Genomic DNA, 17,402 nt, shown 5'->3' on the forward strand with positions numbered 1-17,402 from the left:
TGCTAGCTTTGTGAAGCATCTAAAAATAGATTAAATGTGGGGATCCTCTGTCCTATGAGTCAATTTTTTTAAGGAAAGCAAGAAGGGGAGTATAAATAAAATATTGAACCAGTAAGAATACGCATTTATTTCTGAAATCGGTAACATATGACAAATGTGCAAGCATTTCAGTCTTCACACCAATTATACAGTATTCTGATGTCTTTGACTGGAAAATATTTCTCTAATATAAAAAAGCCATGTCTTTGACTTTTGAGTATTTAATGCACAGCTCAATCTAGTGCATATCGTATGAATAATTGTCACCTTGCTTTAATCAAAAGCCAGGGTCTAGCTATATGTTGCTTGTTTTGCTGTAGTTTTAATAACAGAATCATTTGCACAGTGTAATGCCGCAGCTGGACACAGCCGTGAGGGTGGTGATTTGTGAGAACCCAAGCGCCGGAGACCGGGGAGTGAAAAGTGAAAGGTGAGAATTGTCACGAACACGGACTGAGATCCGTGTCAGGTCTTGTAGTAGACCCTATGCGATGCAGTAAGAGCTGGAGAAAACAGGAGGCGTGGTAAAAGGAACACACAGGGGTTTAATAGTGCACAAAATAATAGTGACAATCTGTGAGACAGTGAACGGGGAAGACAGAACGGCATCCAAATCCAAATGGGTCCAAAAGCACGTCAGGGCACAGTCCGAGAGTCCATCGACAAGGAATCCATCCTGGGACGCGACAAGGTTAAAATCCCCGGGAGGGGGGAGCACACGGACAAACGAAACATGGAGGTCCAAGGGTGACGGGGCGAGATCCTCCAGACCCCGGCTCAGGAAGCGGGAGGTGTCGGGGATGAGGCCTATGCCCTCAGGAGACGGATGTAGGGTTTCCTGGTGCTAGGCGGGCCTCGTGACATCTTTACCCTAATGATGAGCGCCGAGGACTGGAGGAGCTGGTCTTTAAATAATAAAAGCTAAGAGGGGTACACCTGGGGAGCTTAACAATCACAAGGACAATAATGGGAGTAGTGGAGCGCCCTCTAGGGAGGGATGTCGGGCGTGACAAGAATGAGGTAATGGATTACTGGCCAGCGGGGCTTCATCAGCCCAGACCAGTCAGAAATGGAGAGAAACGACGATCCCTGTGATAGAAAGGTTGCTATACACAACCGGGGGGCAAAAGGGAGTCTCAGGGAGAACCCAAATAGCGGGAACCCTGAAAGGAACAGAATGGGCTTGGAAGGGCAGCTCTCAGGAGTGTCAGAGGTGCAGGCAGGCAAACTTGAGGGTCGACGCAGTCAGCAATGTGAAGGATAAGTGTGGAAAGAAGTGCTGGCCAGAATCGGAGGCTGCTGCGTCAGGCAACGCAGAGAGCAGGCTAGGAGCTAAGGCTGGAGTGCTGGGCAACACCAAGAGCCGGCTTGGAGCTGAAGCTATTGCACCGGGCAACGCTGTGAGCCGGTTTGGAGCTGGAGCTGCTGCACCAGGTGACGCTGGGACCTGAGGCTGCTGTGCAGAGCGGAGGCTGGAAGCCGGGGTTGCTGAAACAATCCTAAAACAGGGAGTCTCGTGTACGGCAGCAACTGAGTTGCGAACTTCCTGGGAAAGGAGTTGGATGGCTTAGAAGGACCAGACTTGAGGCCACTGAGACTGCTGCGCAGAGCAACGGATGTGTGTGCCAGGCAACACTGGAGCTGAGGGAAAAACCTGCAGCACAGCCCATGGGTCAGAAAAAACAAAACGGGGTAAAGAAAAAACCTGGATAGCGAGCCTGAAAAAAAAAGACCAAACTGGTTTCAGGGCACTATTGAGACTGCAACTTATGTGCAGGGTAAATACTCTCTGGCTCAGCAAAATAAATGTGGAGAGTGAGACAGAGGTGCAAGTAAAAATCAGAGTGCTGTGAAAAAATGCTGAAGTGCCATCAAAGCAGTGCCTGGGCTTTATATAGAAAAGTGTGAATTGAATAATAAAGCTAATTAACAGGGATCATGAAAAGGTGATCCAGTCAGAGCAGCAAGACCTTGGAAAACCGTGAGCCGACATAAGAATATGACGGTTTCCCAGGGCAACCGCTAGCTGAAGGAGGCCGTCATGACACACACAAACTCTTTAAAATACTGTAAATATACCTGTTGTTTTATTCAATGAAGCAGTTCATTTGTATACTTTTGGTTTTAGCATTCAAGTATTTCCTGTTTATTAAATATCAGGGATGAAGGACGTGCCTCTTGACCAGAAATAAATGGAACAGCTGTTTTTCGTAGTGGAACAGCTTCCCTTTCTCTTCCTTTAGCATCCAAAGTCACAACTACACTCACTGGCCAAAATATTAGGAATATATTAGTGTCAGGGAACATGTGGTTGGCATGAGTAGCTGGACTTCCGTCATTTTACCTGGCCCGGACAATTCGCACACCCAGCCAACAGCTGGACTGTACCAGTTCAAATCCCAGACTCCACTGCCCTCATCACAGCTTCAATCCTGCCAGCTAGGAGGAGGGAAATCTTTACAGAGCTTGTTGCATGCATGACATGTCCAGTCAAAGCTGCTCCCAGAGGCGCCCAGCGCGTCATTCTTAGGGGGGTGGGGGTAATAATTTGTCCCTTGAGTATGCTTGTAAACTCAGCTGCAGACAACAGTTACGACATCTGAATAGATTAACCTCCGAGAAGATAAACCTCCAAGGACTGGTTTGTGTACTTGGAATCTGGGCATCCTGGGAGAAAATAATTGATCATCAGATAAATTAGTTACAAGTAACCAAATTAGCTGCACTGCATCACCACCCTTTGTGTAAAGAGCTGCCTCTTGTCCTGATTGGAGGATCTCGTGCAGCTGCTTGTTCAGGGGTCTCAGGGTTGTCGATTTCAAGAGCAAGCCTGGGCACCTCATTCCTCAGCCCAGTATGAACGAAATGTGGTTTATGTTTCAGTTGTAAAATCTTCATAACCTGGGCTCCACAGAAGAAAGCATTTAACAAACTGATCCAGAGGAAAGCTTGTAGAAGTTAAATCAATAATTTATTTAAAAAAAATAAAAGAACAGTTTCAAAGATAATGACCAGCAAGATCAAAGGCATTTGACAGCAGTAACCAAATGAACCAGCCACTTGGTTTTTAGCAAATTATGACAATAATATATTAATATTCCATATACCCATTGATAACAATCACATGGTTTCAGTAAATATGACAATCTCAACAAAGCTTTGGTAACCTAAAGTAAACCTACACTACCAATGAAAATCAAACATACATTTTCAAGTATCAGTGTGCCCCTTTTTATCCTCAGGTTTAAAGCCACATTACTTGCAATTCAGATATAGGATATATCACAATTCTGAAGTTTATACATTGGAATAACTGAAGCTATTGTCTACAGATTTTTATATTTATATGTGTGTTTGCTCACAATTACCGTATATACGTAGGATTCTTGTTCCTGAAGAAACTTCCGGTTGTAATCTTCTCGCATGAACTGCCTACATTTTTGCGAAGGTGCTCTCAGATTATACAGTATGGCAAAGCCTCTGAAAGGTGCAAATCACAACAACGAAAGAATCAAATAAAGACCAGCCAGATAATAAGGACATAAATATATACATATATAAGTTTCAGTTGTATTGTGTTGTGTTTAGGTCCATGTTAACCCTGAACTAATTTATATATTGTATGTACACTAAGCCCTTCTAATCATCAGAAATAAATGTCTCAAAAGCTACAGAGGTCAATACAGTGCTAGAGTATAGTTGACATTTGTACAAAAATAATTTTAGTTCTGCAATAAATTCACTGGGATCTCCAGCTCCAGTTGATATTTGCTAATACTTTGCTGGCTCATAATCTGTTTTGAATTAGCAGACACAAATTGGCCCAGTTACCAAAGTTATTGCATTGATATTTAAGACATGTTCCAGGGTTAAAGTATTTGTGGCTGTTGCAAACTGTATACATTCTGTACTAAAGCAGTGACAACCATGATATTACACAGCTACAGCAAACACAGACATCACCTTTTTCAGCATTTTGTTCTCAGTGCGTATTCAAAAATGAAACCTTATAAAATTACTTAAAGTTATTGTCACCCCTTGAAAAAGGGTTATTATGTTTGTATTTTTTTCCTTTAATGCTTCAAACGCTGGTTAAACATTAATATTAGTATTTTTAAGTGTTTGTACCATTCCACTTGATAAATGGCACCAAGTACTATGAAACATTCTCAGCATGAAATCAATAGAATGTAAAATTATATCTGGTATAACCTGTTTACTAAAGTAATTGTAAAAATGCTATCATTGATTTGTGTGAACTGTACATTGACCAGATGGTGCTATGCCCTCTTTACAGCATCCTAAAGCAGCAAATGTTAAAAAGATAAAAACACATACAATCAAAACAGTTCCTAAAGACAACCTGCAACTGAAGCTGTGCAAAACAGCTGAAGTGACAGAAGACACACAGAGTCTATATTTTGTTGTGTTCTCCTTTGTGTGTACACAAATTTGTGCTTCAAACCGGACAAGGTTACTACCCAATAACTTGTAGTAGAAATGTCAGTGCATAAACAGATACATCGTCTGAAGAGTAGGACAAAAAAGACTTGACCAGAGTTTCTAACATGTCATTAATGCACAAATACGGAGGCTGCTGAGCTGCAGGTATTTTCTTAGGCAACTGTGGAGGGGCTGCTCCAGAAGCACCACCTGCGTCTGGAATGATGCTTGTTCAGGACCACATCTTCCTTTTCTCTCTCTCGTTTCACTCTCTGATAGTGATCCTCCTCCTTCAAGTACCACACAGGAGGCCAGCGATGCTTTTCAAAGTATTCTTGGTTCTCTGTTAAAAAGCAATAATGGCAGAAGCTGATGCCACTATACAGTACTTCTGTTTGGTTTAAGACGGTATCAAATGTCTGGCCATTAACAAAGGATTCAAGTATGAAATAGTGCTGTAGCAGCACACTGTGGTAGATCAAGAAAAAAAATATTAATAAGACAGTTCCTGATCCCAGAAATTGAAATTTGAGGATTATCTTTGCTGTCTCCTAATGATCACACTTTAACCTACAGCTGGATACAGAGAAGAAACACAGACACACCTGGTGATTTGGACTTGATCTCTTTGCGGTACTTGGCACAGACACTGTTGTAGTTGGTACAGATATGATGTAAGCACCAAGCTGCTAACTGACTAGCATTGTGAAACTGGAAGGAGAACAAGCAGAATCAAAGATTAAAGGCAGAGGGCAAAGAATCTGTTTGGCCAAATAAATGCAGCTATCACCAGTGATTATGTTGGAACTTAAAGCATTTTCTTTTTGAAAAGTAATAAAATTAATTCTGAAGGAGATTTAAATACATGGAACAAGCTTGGATTGTTACAGATATCACTAAGTTAGAAATGACTGGAGTTTCATTAACCCTGTTACAGAAAGCATTTGTAGTCAATAACAGGCAGTAACATTTTAGTGCATACCTGAGCCAGTTCCAAGTAAGTGAGTACTTCTCCATCTACATCAATTCCATCTCTTGCTGCTTTCACAAGCTCATTCACAGCATATTGTTCTATTCATAACAAAAAAGGGGTTAAACCACTTTGAGTGGGGGTGTTATCATTTCGTTCATAAATATGTCAGCTATCAGCCTTCTCATCCCAATCAATGTGAAAAGGACGCCTCTCACTTTAGAATTTTAACAGATATTAATGAGAACAAGTGTCACTCATCCATTCAGTTTAAAATCTCATCTCAATGTGTGCTCAGAGCCCAGTCAGAGTATTGTACATTTCTTTGTGCATGCAAAGAACTGCCCCAGTATTTCAGTTGTGAGAATTCTGAGAACTGAGACTCCTTTTATGGCGCTAAGCATGTTCAGCTCCACAAAACCGGTACATACATAAAACCTTATTTCTACAGAGGCCTTTCCTTAAAGCTCCCAATGGAGCCCAAGACGAGCAGCCTTTACTGACCTGTCAGGGCCACCAGACGGGGAAGGCACAGTCTGTTTGCAAGTGCAATTAACTCCACTGGGTCCAGATCTACCAGTGGAGCCAGCTGATTGGTGTATAGGTACTCCAAGACTGCTTGCATACACACTTTGCTTGTGTTGGGAAAGTAAACCTGTAACACACACACAGAAAATGAAGGAGGTTGGGAGGGAGCACAACTGTATACTGTACACAAGAAAAAAGACAGACTGTTCCTGCTTGCTGCTTAGCACTGGCTCTATGACTGCAGTTATTTTTAGTCTCGGGATGGCAACAGAATTATGATTTAAAAAATCCATTAGCAGCTCAGATGTTCTCACTCTAGGTGTTAATAAAAAAAATCACTGCTGGTAGGTACTATCGTTTTGCTAGGAATAACATTTCTGTCTGGGTGAGGCTGAACACCAGATCAGTTAGATGTGTGTAAATTGAAATCTACAGCCAAACAATTTTAACGCATTTCATGTCTAGCTATGCAATGCAATGTAAACAGGACATGCAGGGAGAGGTTCAATTGTTTAAAATACCAGTGTGCCTATCACCCCACAGTAGGCTGTACTGCACGAATTGTAGTTCATTCTGTAGTATCCCCTACTGTATATTAACAAAAACATATCCTCTAAATGCAAGCAACTCTTCTGTATCTTTAAGACAAATACTAAATAGAATAACACCGTGATACAGTCCTAATATTTTAAGGTCTCCCAACAACGCCTCTTGAGATGGCTTATTCCATATTTAAACTAACATGATTAGAAGTCAACAAGTCTCTTGCTGAGGGGTTAGTGGAGCACATTACTTTACAGCACAAGAGAGTTTATATACCAATAAAGGTTTGTGTCTCTTGGGCTGAAATGACACTTCACTAAAATTGCATCTGGCATTTATTTTATACATGATCAAAAATTGGCACTGGCATATCAATGGCTAGCTGAGTTCAAATATCCATTCGGTGCTGCAGCCTCTTAATCCATAATCTCTGTTTGCTCAGCTTCCAATTCTGGCCTTTTAAATCCTGATTTTTTAAAGATCTTACAGTACTTAAGGTTGCAAAGAGCAGCCTAATATACAGTTTATGTCAGGTGTATTTTCTCTTAAGAATCATAGGGTTGCATATTTATTGACAGCTTGTCTTGAGATGATTATACCTTCTGGCAGGTCTAGCCAACCCTAATCCTGCCAAAAAGTCCAAATTCAGAAGTTTCTCTAGGTCATTCTAGACGGCCTCTTGGAACATACTGATGTTAGATCAATTCAGCACAGCGTTCAAATTTACTTCCCAAATGATTTCCAAATTACCAAACTCAAAACAAATTGTTTACTTAAGTGGTCAAAATGAAACAATTCCCAAGTGTTTAGAGATTTATGTCTAACCACAACCTATAAACATCAGTTCAATTGTGCCTCTACAGCAAGACAGCATTGTTAAAGCAAGAAGGTAATAATAAAATACCATTCTATATATATAGAAATTTAACATACGGCTTCATTTACTATACATTCCATAACAATTTATTGTTTTTGAAGAGCAATGACAGCATAATTTTACCCCCTTTCTGGAAAATACTCCCAATAATCTCAGCCAGAACCCCTGATCTCAACCTTGTGCCCTCCTTCTATGAAACAAAATTCAAAAAGGGGCACACCTAGCCTCACAATATTATAATAATTCTGAGGCCTTTCTGTAGTCTGCAAGGAAATTATAATTTATATGACAATTTAGACTGGAATCATTTCAGCATATTTGAGAAAATTTACTATAATTACAGTCTTATTATGCAAAGCTTGTCAAGCACAGATGCTTAATAGGTTGTAGAACATTGAAGAGTTAAAGTAGAAAATCATCAAATCAAAGGGATGTATTTTACTGCACTAAATTCTAAAATAAAAGTAGGGCATAGCAATGCTAAAATAAAACCGCCCTAATTTATAAGAAATCCTGTTTCCTAATTTCAGCTGAAACTGAAGCATCCTGCTCAAGATTTGGCCCAGCTAAATAATATGCTGACCCTTTACTATTTTATGTGGTTGTTTTCTGTAAAGTCAAGGACACAAGAATACCAGCTGAATGATACAGAATGATGACACGATGAGGTAATATGGAACTGCTATTTTAGCAGGCTGTAAACTCCTCTTTTTCTGCTGAGAGTACCAGAACCATCTGTCTGGAGACTGGCAGTTACCATTCACGAGTCAAGAGGTATTAAAACGTGCAGTTTACACATCAGTTTATGAGGGAATTTCAGCATCCTGGATTTCAGACTTACCTCACTGTTTGAGCTCTCCATGAAGGAGCCTCCAAACAAAGCAGCCATCCAGTCACAGCTTGATATCAGTAAAGGCTTATGGGCATTGATTGTTCCATCATCCATCCTGAATGTGACATCTGCCAGATATATTGTAAACCAAGTTAACTATTACCTTGGCACCGACATAAATTACAGTTTTCTAACCAGAAGATCCAGGGTGACAGTGCATTAAGCTGCAATGCATTCATGTTCAGAAACATTAACTGTGAAAAAGGCAATGTCTCTACACATTTTTTGTTTATCTAAGTAATCAGAAATCAGCCAACCACGGAGGCAGTGAGTAATTTTTTCCTGACTAATATGTTTCAGCCCTGACAACTTAGCATCTGTCAAGAACACTCTTCTAATAGCACAGTCTCTTTAGCTTAACTCATCTGGCTTATTTTAAAAATGTTTAACGAACAAGTCAACATTTAAAGACCATCATTACTTTTTTTTTTACATTTTGTCATTCTAATGGTTTATTTCAGCACTTTTGTTCCTTCTAAATGTTAGCTACTCATTGTTTGACAAGTGCATGATTTCATATGTGCTCACAAACATAAATCAATTTCAACATTGCCTGATATTGTGTGACTGCATTTCTTGGTTGTTAAAGACACTGAACAATACGTTTATCTTATTTATTACCTGTAAATGTATCCTTGGCCAAGCATTCTTTAATCCTGTTTGCTTTTCGGACGTGGAATGCTTTGGTGATCTCCTGATTCATGAACGCTTCTTTATTCAGAATATTTTCCACCATCATTCTGAGGTCAAACACTTCAAGGCTTTCTGCAATCTGGGCGATTTTCATCAAGTCCTTCTCCTTCTCGTCCAGCTCACCGGTATAGAGGAATCGGAGGACGGCACTGAAGGGCCCCAGCTGAATAGAGTAGTCCATCTTGACCACGGTCATCAAAGATGCTGTACCAGTGACAGGGGCTTTCACCATTTCCTTATGCATGCTAACAAAGGCCTTGCTCCAGGACGCCAGGGACACCTTTGTCCTCTTGCTCTTTCCACTGAAGCACGTCGTCTTCAAAGTCCCGTCGCTTTTAGACGCTCGGAGGGAGCCGGGCGAGAGAGTGGACAGGACAGCCGCGTCCTCCTCTGTGTCCAGGCTCAGGGTCCGCGTCAGGTGGTCTCGGCCATGCCTCTCCTGCGCCCGCATCCCCGGGGACTCCTCCGACAGGTCCATCTGGAAGAGGTCGTAGAACTTGGAGGATGAGGTAGACAGGTACATCCTATGGGCGAAGACGTGAAGGTGGTCCTGGAGAATGAACATGACGTCGGCGCAGAGCGGGGTATCCAGCAGGTGCCTGGGGCCCTCATTGTTGTTTGGGGGATACTCCATGACTTTGATCAGCGGAGGAGGCGCCTTCGGGGGCAGGAATGGGGCCTGCAGCAGGGGTTTCTGCACTTTCTTCAGATGGGACTTCCAGAACTGAAGGTGTCTTCTGGAAATCAGAGCTGCTCGAATGGCGTTGTCAAATATGTCCTTGATGCCAAACTGGTCAAATACACTGGTTTCATAGTAGGGAATCCCAAGCTCTTTCGCAACTTCTCTGCCCCTTTCTGGAGGTAAAATATCACTTGGTTTTATTGGCCTGTTTAAAAATCAAGACAGTTTTATTTTGATTATTGTTTCATTAAACATTTGTGCTTATGTATTTTCTAAGGTATTTTCTATTCCCGTGATCACATTATCATGAAATACACCTGAGATACTTTGGTACAGTATCAAGGAAATAGAAACCTGGACTAAAAGTCATATTAATGAACTGAATGTGTGTGGAAAAAATTGACATATAGTGCTTTTATACATGTATTCGTTATACTGTAAAAAACAGAAACAGATATTGAAAGCAGCTGTTGCTTGAATCTTGAAACTACTGCTTTTCTTAAAGTGAGAAAAAAGAAAAAATTCAATTACCTCATTACAGAGCCACAGGCACAGAACAATCACTCCAACCTTGACCTTGGCAACATGTAACATCAGAACATGTTATGCTACAATTTACAGACTCCACATGTGTTCTTGGCTGACAATGTTGATGATACAGGAAACGCGTACACAGTTGATATCACCAACGCGTAGTTTCTTGTAGAAACAAACTGAACGTGAGCAATGCCACATTCGCTCGGCAGACCCCACCTTGCCAACGGTCGCCGTGCTCGATTGACGGCTTCCAAGTCTGCGTAGCGCAAGTCAAGCTGGCAGCCAACCAGAATGACAGGTGTCCGAGGACAGAAGTGCTTGATTTCCAGATACCACATCGTTTTGACGTGATGCAAGGAGTTGGGGTTGGCTATAGAAAAGCACAACACCACCACATCAGACCTGGAACAGACCAAAAAGAAGAAGACCTCCATTTTTCCAGGTGTATTTTGCATCAGGTTTGGAACAGGGCAGGGAGGGGTAAGCAACACTTTACACTGCATGCTACAGTACAAATTTAGCAAAGTGTCGTACATCACAGACGCCAAGCTGTCTTTGACGCAGCGCCACAGTTAAATATAACTTGTGTTCATGCATACGTCATCCCACATTTTCAATGTCAGCCGGAGTGACTGGAAGCATTGATCTCTGAGTTGTGAAAAGATTGCCCTGCTTATTTGCAGCTATCATATGGTTTTGATACTTCCACTGAAGGACTCCTTTGGCAATACTTTTTCAGACTGCCACACTGTAGATCATTACAAAAGGCATGCAGACATATTGGACAAACCACTGGCATACCAAGGACCTTTCAGAGTGAGGTTAGTACACTGATTATGCAGAGAAATACACTACTAATCACACAAGAAAATAAATAACGTATGGTTACTTGATTATCTTGGAAACAAAGGAGTCGTGCACCACTAGTTCTCACTGCAAGCAACGAGTTAAGCTGCTACTCCACACATTACTGTACTTCAGGTGCAATCAGACTGAAAATGCATAAAGCATGAGTCACGAGAAACTACAGGACTACAAACTTACAGTTTCTTTCATTGCCATGTCCTGTTTATAGATCAAAGGAATCCTATAAACAAAAACAAGTACAATACAATACTATGTTTTGTTTTTAAATTAAGCAACAGTAAATAATTAGATAGGTTCAAATATATATATATCAGTCTGTAGAATAAAGATCATTTCCTGCACAAGAATCTGAATCAGGCTACAATACAATAAATGCAAGGTACGTACAGTATTTAGTTTTTTTTAAGTCTGAAAGTAGAAACAGAGTAGAACAGAGTAGAACGACACTGCAATGTCTTAGTTACATGCAAGAGGTATAGGAATACTTCATGAAATCAGCTCCAAGCTTGAGATTCAGTGACTGATAAACTGACATGCATTAGGTACAGCAAGAGTTACAGTGGCACTTTTTCGAGGCTTACAAGACTATTTAGACTGAGTCTTGCACCCCAGTTACTTTAGAATCAAGCTGTTCAATAATAAACAAGCGAAACTGGAGTATATCTCTGTCTGAGACAGAACACAAGCAAATCCCCAGCTGAAGACATCAAGGTGGATTTGGTAATTAAATGTGATGGCCAAGAACTGCCAAAATCAAAACAAGTAAGCATTAAAAAATACCATCACACCTATCTGGTCTTCCTTGACAGTGGTTGAAATGGACTTTATTTGCAATGCTTCTTCATTGAGTCATAAAACTGACCTCATGTCATGTCTGCTCCCCAGTATTAGCATATACTTGAGTAAAGAGAAAGTATGAAGAATCAAAAATGTCAATTTAGGAGTGACAAGTGGTATAGAAAGTTAAGCAATTGATGATATTGAGTTAAGCTCCACAGTAAATTTACATGAATTCAAGTAAAAGGCTCTTCTTAGTGCTTTTTATTATTTAACTAACATGCGACTCTGTGATAGGAGAAGGGCCCTTCTCGTCTCATTTCAATGCTAGAGAGGAAAACTTTGCACAAAACCTGCTGATTTCACTGACCAATTAGCTAAAAGGAAAGAAACAAACTGCTCCATATGAAGGACTCTGTCATCTGCTGGCTGTATCTGTGTTGAGAGACGTGCACCCTGATCTGCAACTTAACAAAGCTGTTCTTGGAGGGCACTTGATTCCCCTTAGACATACACATCTCTCAGTAGCTGCAGTCTGGGCACAGGTTCAACAGCTGGGGTTATTAATATCTGCACCTTCCAGGCAGGCTTCCAATAAAGCCCTAAACCACAGTGCCACAAACCCGAATCCTCTTATTGCAAATGATGCCGTGGAGATGGGATGTAAAACACTTGCCTTTATTTTTAGCAAGCAATAAAATATAAAACCAATTATTCTCCACTACATGACAATTTAATTCAACTAAAAGGGTGAATGGCCCAAGGACAGGATAGAGTCAATTGCCTGTGTCCAGATTCAGGTGAAACAGTTCAAAGTACACTGCCCAATGCGCATGGAGACAACAGCACCGGCTGCAGAGAATAAGCATGATCCATTTTGCCTTAGCATTAACAAAGATATATACCTGGTCTGTGTTAGCTAACCATACTGACTGTCCACTTCTATATAAGAATCCTTGTCTCTGAATGCGAGACAGATCTTGAAATTCCCTGGTCATGCCGGAACTCTCCACAGCCTGAGAGAAAAGTGCATTTTCCAGTTTCGTTGGGCTTCCAAGGAGCAGATATCATGTAACCAGGCAATCTGAGATCTTCATACTGTACATTGTTGGGAGTCTAGATGTGTTAAGATCATCAGATTGTGTGTTTATTGGCCCATGTTTTTATATTTCCCTATGTACTGTATATATTTAAAAAGCCTAATTAAAACTTTTTAGTTGTAAGCCAATTTAGAATGGGTTGTACGAGCCTTTTCCAAATGTAACTTAACCAAAACACTCAATGATCAACATGTTTGTTCCAGCTAGTAATGGAACACAGTGATTTCATACTTGTTCAGATATATTTTAGTATATACTAAGTCATTTAAAATCAACAACGATCAGAAAACTCTTAGTTCAACCTAGGAACTGAAACCCATTTTCCTAATACAAAACAGTAGGGTCTCACCCAGTTATAATGTGACATTAAACAACAAACAACAACAGGTAATCTTAGTCTTTCTGTGATTATTCAATGTACTTTAAAATTACAGCAAGTAAAATGACATCAATTGAAATATTCACCATTGTGAACAAAATTGCTTACAATTTTGTCTCTATTTTAACAATATATTACATTTTACAGAAATGTGCTGTTCAATAGAGAATAGGATCAAAAAACGCCATTGAGTGGAACTAATTTCTGCTCCTTTTCTACATTGAACAGAAAACCAGTTTAGTGAACTTCTACAAAATCCTCGAAACACTGCAGGACGTACATTTTGTTTTATAGGAATAGCATCTTTGACTAAGGGGCTTGTATCAGCTCAGTTTGTGTTTAATCACTTAAATATAATTCTAAATCTAATCTACCAAAAACGAGGAAATGGAACTCCTTTCTTAATATGAATACTAAAAATGTATTTCAAAGGAGATTAAGCCTTGATATATTCATGATTCGCATATGAGACTGATAAAGCAAGGATTGAGCAGTCATAAATACATCTCTGAAAATTACCTTCCATATGCAAAGCGCCTGTCCTTATGATGGTCACCAAAAGTATCCCAGAGCCTTAGTGATACACTCACTTCATCCACAACATCCCGGGAACGTTCCAGGACCTGAAACAGTTTAATAAAACAAAAGACAAACTTCCAAGCTAAACAAAACATTAAGGAAGATGCCTATCTTAAGGCTGAATTAAAAAAAAATGTTGCCATGCTGAATTCTCATTTTTACAGTATGTCTTCAGGCTTTTTTTCAATACTCAGCTTAACTAACATAGTTTTTTTTGTTTCCACCATGCTGCCCTGTTCCTTCGTAGCATTAAACAGCCCATACCTCCTGGCAAACCCGGTACTGATCGATGGCCCAGACAGTCGGCACGTGTGTTGCGAGGAGCTGATAGTGGGTGAGAGTGGTGTTGCAGGCTCTTGCACAGATGAGGCGAGTCTTCCCCACTGCGTTGTCTCCCACCACTACACACTTGATGGTCTCCACATTGGGCCTTTCGTAGTCCATACTGGTGTTCATGAACTAGCGCCTTTCCAAACAAAAAAGAGTGCGCACAAAATAATTCCGGCTTGAACTCAGCTCGCATACCTACAGAAACAGTCCGAAAGTCATTTCAGAACATTCTGATCATTCTGATCAGTCACAGTTTACGATACCTTAACACCATGTCTCTGTAAGGACCAGGGAGTTTCTGGGCAGATCATTCCAGTTGAACTAGGACATTTCTTTCCCTGCAAATCTGCTGCTTACATAACTGGTAATTTTGGTTATAAAGCAGCAACATTTTTGCCTACGCACAGTGAACAGTTAGAAGAAAACTGGTTAGAAATAGATTCTGGTTTAGAAAGCAAAATAATTTCATTTAAAAAATCATGGCTGTATAATATACTATTTAGTAATGCAATAATTTAAACACACCCAAAAGCCCTACTGTATTTACAGAGCACAGACATATATGGAGAGAAACGTCTGTAAGGGATGTGCGATCATGCCACTCAAAAAGAAAAAACTGGGACAAGACTGCACGTCTTCAAAGCAGGCATTCTGAATCGTTTTTCAGCAATGTTTCACTGCATCTCCATGTTACAACCAAAGAGACCTCTCATCTCTAAAATTAATTCATGAATTTTAAATTACACTTAGGATAGAATTTGTATTTCATCAGGTTCCTCTCATAGAAAAAAAAACTAAATATCCTATCAATCTCGTTGATGCCTGCATTACCATAATAGTTTACACTTGCACTCGCTTAGCTAAATTAATATTATAGTGGAGTAATATGAGTGAAGCATCCTGCTCAAGGTTACAGCAGCAGTACTCCAGACAGGATCTGAGCCCTCCATCTTCCAGTTATTTACTCCAGAGCTCTAACCCCTTCCCCACACTGCTGCTACACAGCTCTGTGTTAAAGAATAGTCAGATGATCAGTTTGTGTACTTAACCCCAAGATGCTGACTTCTTCAAATCGCATTAGAACATTGAGTAATTGTTTACCTATGTATTCAGCAAGGATCGATGTAATATTGGTTTCATAAGAAGCATATGTTTATTTTGTTGATGGGATTTTGTTTTGTTTTTTTGCGAATCCTAAGCCTCGCGTTAGTGTATGACCAACTTTCATAATCATTGCGTATTTTAATTCTCTTCGAAGGTTACATGCTATTTCCACAGAGCAAAGCTCACATAGTGAAACAAAAAGCCATAGACCAAGTGTTTCACAGCATGGGAGGAAGCAGATCCCCTGACGTCTCTTAAACACACTTTGGCAGTCGCTTCCAATACCCTCCACATCCCGGGTTTGAATCTTCCCGTCTGCACACAGGTCAACAAAACATCGGAGCAATTAAAGGGGCGCGCAAGCCAAAACGCACAGGTCTTTATGTTTTAAAAACTTTTTTTATATCAGCTCGTTAACCATCCTCGTTCATAGACCCTCGTTAGCTAGCTCTGTTAACTCGCAACCGCATATCTGTTTACAAAGCAGGATATCAAATTATCAGAGCTGCCTTCAACTCGTAGCACAATGACAAAAATCGTGTCAAAAATAGCACAGCGAGCACAGCGTGTAAGGTGAACTGCGCTCACGGTATAAACAAAACCCTGATGAATGAAGATCGTGACAGATTATTTTTTCCTCCTGCAATATAAATTAACTTACAAGATGTAAAGTATAAGCGAATTATGCTTCAACTTCCTTAAAAAATAATGATTAATGTGCAATTGTATGCAGTAGTATTTCCTATAAAACCAGGCGGTAAAAGCAGCAAATCGTCTTGCACAATAGCGTATCTCTCACAGAAAATAGTGACTTTTAACGAATGTAATAAGCTCGAAACATTTGGTTTTGCACTGCACATAAAATACAGCACATTCTTTCATTTGCACAGTGTAGCCGCATAACTTGGGTGAACTGCCGAGCGAAAGCAACGTTCAATCCTGCCACACATTTCTGGAGAATGCCTTGAATATCACAGAAAATGCAAATATTTCAACGCTATCTGGCTGTAACTACAGGTACAGAAGGAACTTCAATCAGAAAACAGCACAGCTAAGAAAATTAGATCAAATTAAGACACCACCCCAATCTTTGTTCAAGAGTAGCGAAGGTGCTGAGTAGATGTAAATGACAAATGCACCTACCGTTCCTTTAGGGTTGTGTTTTTTTTTTGTGTGTGGATTTCTTGAACCCAAAACAGAACCCAGAACAAGACTTCAAAGTGTATAATGGAATTATTCTAGTTGCTGTAAACCATACAGCCCAGCGCTAGCTAGGGAAATGCTGCAAGATCATTTCGCAATAGCTGTTGTCTCTCGGCTTGTGAAAAGTTAGTCCCTTTTTTCCCCTCAGAACATTACAGAACTATGTATCTAATATGATTCGAGTAGCCTGCGAAAGTATGCCCCTGTTTTCCTCCGAATGCTCTTTGAGCAGATCAACTGCGAGCACAGAGAGCGAGTCGAACCGCGGTCGCAGCTCGCATTGTGACGTCAGCGACCCCTGTTCTATTTATAGTGAGGCATTAGATTTCATTCAGGAAAACAAGGTGGTCCAGACTGTAGCCTCTTGGAGACTGTCTGATGCTACGATGCGCACAAGAACGCCCTGTAACTAGCATTTCGGCACTGTAACAAAAAAAGATCTACTTCATTACAGATTTGAAAGATATGTTTATGTGTTTCTGATTATCTGGTGATGTGAAAAGACATAACAGCCACACGCAATCTTTCCACCCTCCCCCTAAGAACAGGGATGTGCGCAAAGTGTACAGGATAAAGGATAATAGCAGATCGGCTGTATTGTGCACAGCAGGGATTGACACCCAAGGTCTGGCAATGTGCTTGATGATTTCAAGGCAAGACCACATTAACAGTGCAGATGATTGTGTTTTTGTTCCAAAACACGCATACCCTTATGTCTTTTTAAAAATGTATATAATCGCGTTTAGTCAGCCTGGCGTAGCCTGTAACCACCTGAACAATGAATATGAATGAGATGGGAAGTAAAAATACCGGATTCCATTAAATGGCACGGTAAATAGCATCGGATAAGCAGTGCCTG

General features: G+C 40.5%; 1 protein-coding gene across 4 annotated transcripts; it reads right to left on the bottom strand.

Annotated features, from left to right (window-relative positions):
* Nucleotides 1–2,988: 2,988 nt before the first annotated feature.
* On the bottom strand, nucleotides 2,989–16,809 carry rhobtb1 (Rho related BTB domain containing 1). 4 transcript variants are annotated; one of them, XM_088634922.1, is made up of 11 exons: nucleotides 16,484–16,809; nucleotides 14,171–14,372; nucleotides 13,847–13,950; nucleotides 10,421–10,606; nucleotides 8,914–9,872; nucleotides 8,242–8,360; nucleotides 5,957–6,107; nucleotides 5,465–5,553; nucleotides 5,088–5,193; nucleotides 4,623–4,825; nucleotides 2,989–3,519 (listed from the first exon to the last, which is right to left on the bottom strand). In XM_088634922.1, the coding sequence occupies exons 2-10, from the start codon at nucleotides 14,360–14,362 to the stop codon at nucleotides 4,656–4,658; spliced, it is 2,076 nt and encodes a 691-aa protein (XP_088491048.1). In that variant the 5' UTR covers nucleotides 14,363–14,372; nucleotides 16,484–16,809; the 3' UTR covers nucleotides 2,989–3,519; nucleotides 4,623–4,655. The 4 variants fall into 4 exon arrangements, with proteins under 4 accessions (XP_088491048.1, XP_088491046.1, XP_088491047.1 ...); XM_088634920.1 differs by having other exon boundaries at nucleotides 2,989–4,825; XM_088634921.1 differs by having other exon boundaries at nucleotides 2,989–4,825; nucleotides 14,171–14,431.
* Nucleotides 16,810–17,402: the final 593 nt, after the last annotated feature.

The sequence above is a fragment of the Lepisosteus platostomus genome, chromosome 6 (assembly GCF_059453375.1).
Source record: "Lepisosteus platostomus isolate fLepPlt1 chromosome 6, fLepPlt1.hap1, whole genome shotgun sequence".
Lineage (NCBI taxonomy): Eukaryota > Metazoa > Chordata > Actinopteri > Semionotiformes > Lepisosteidae > Lepisosteus > Lepisosteus platostomus.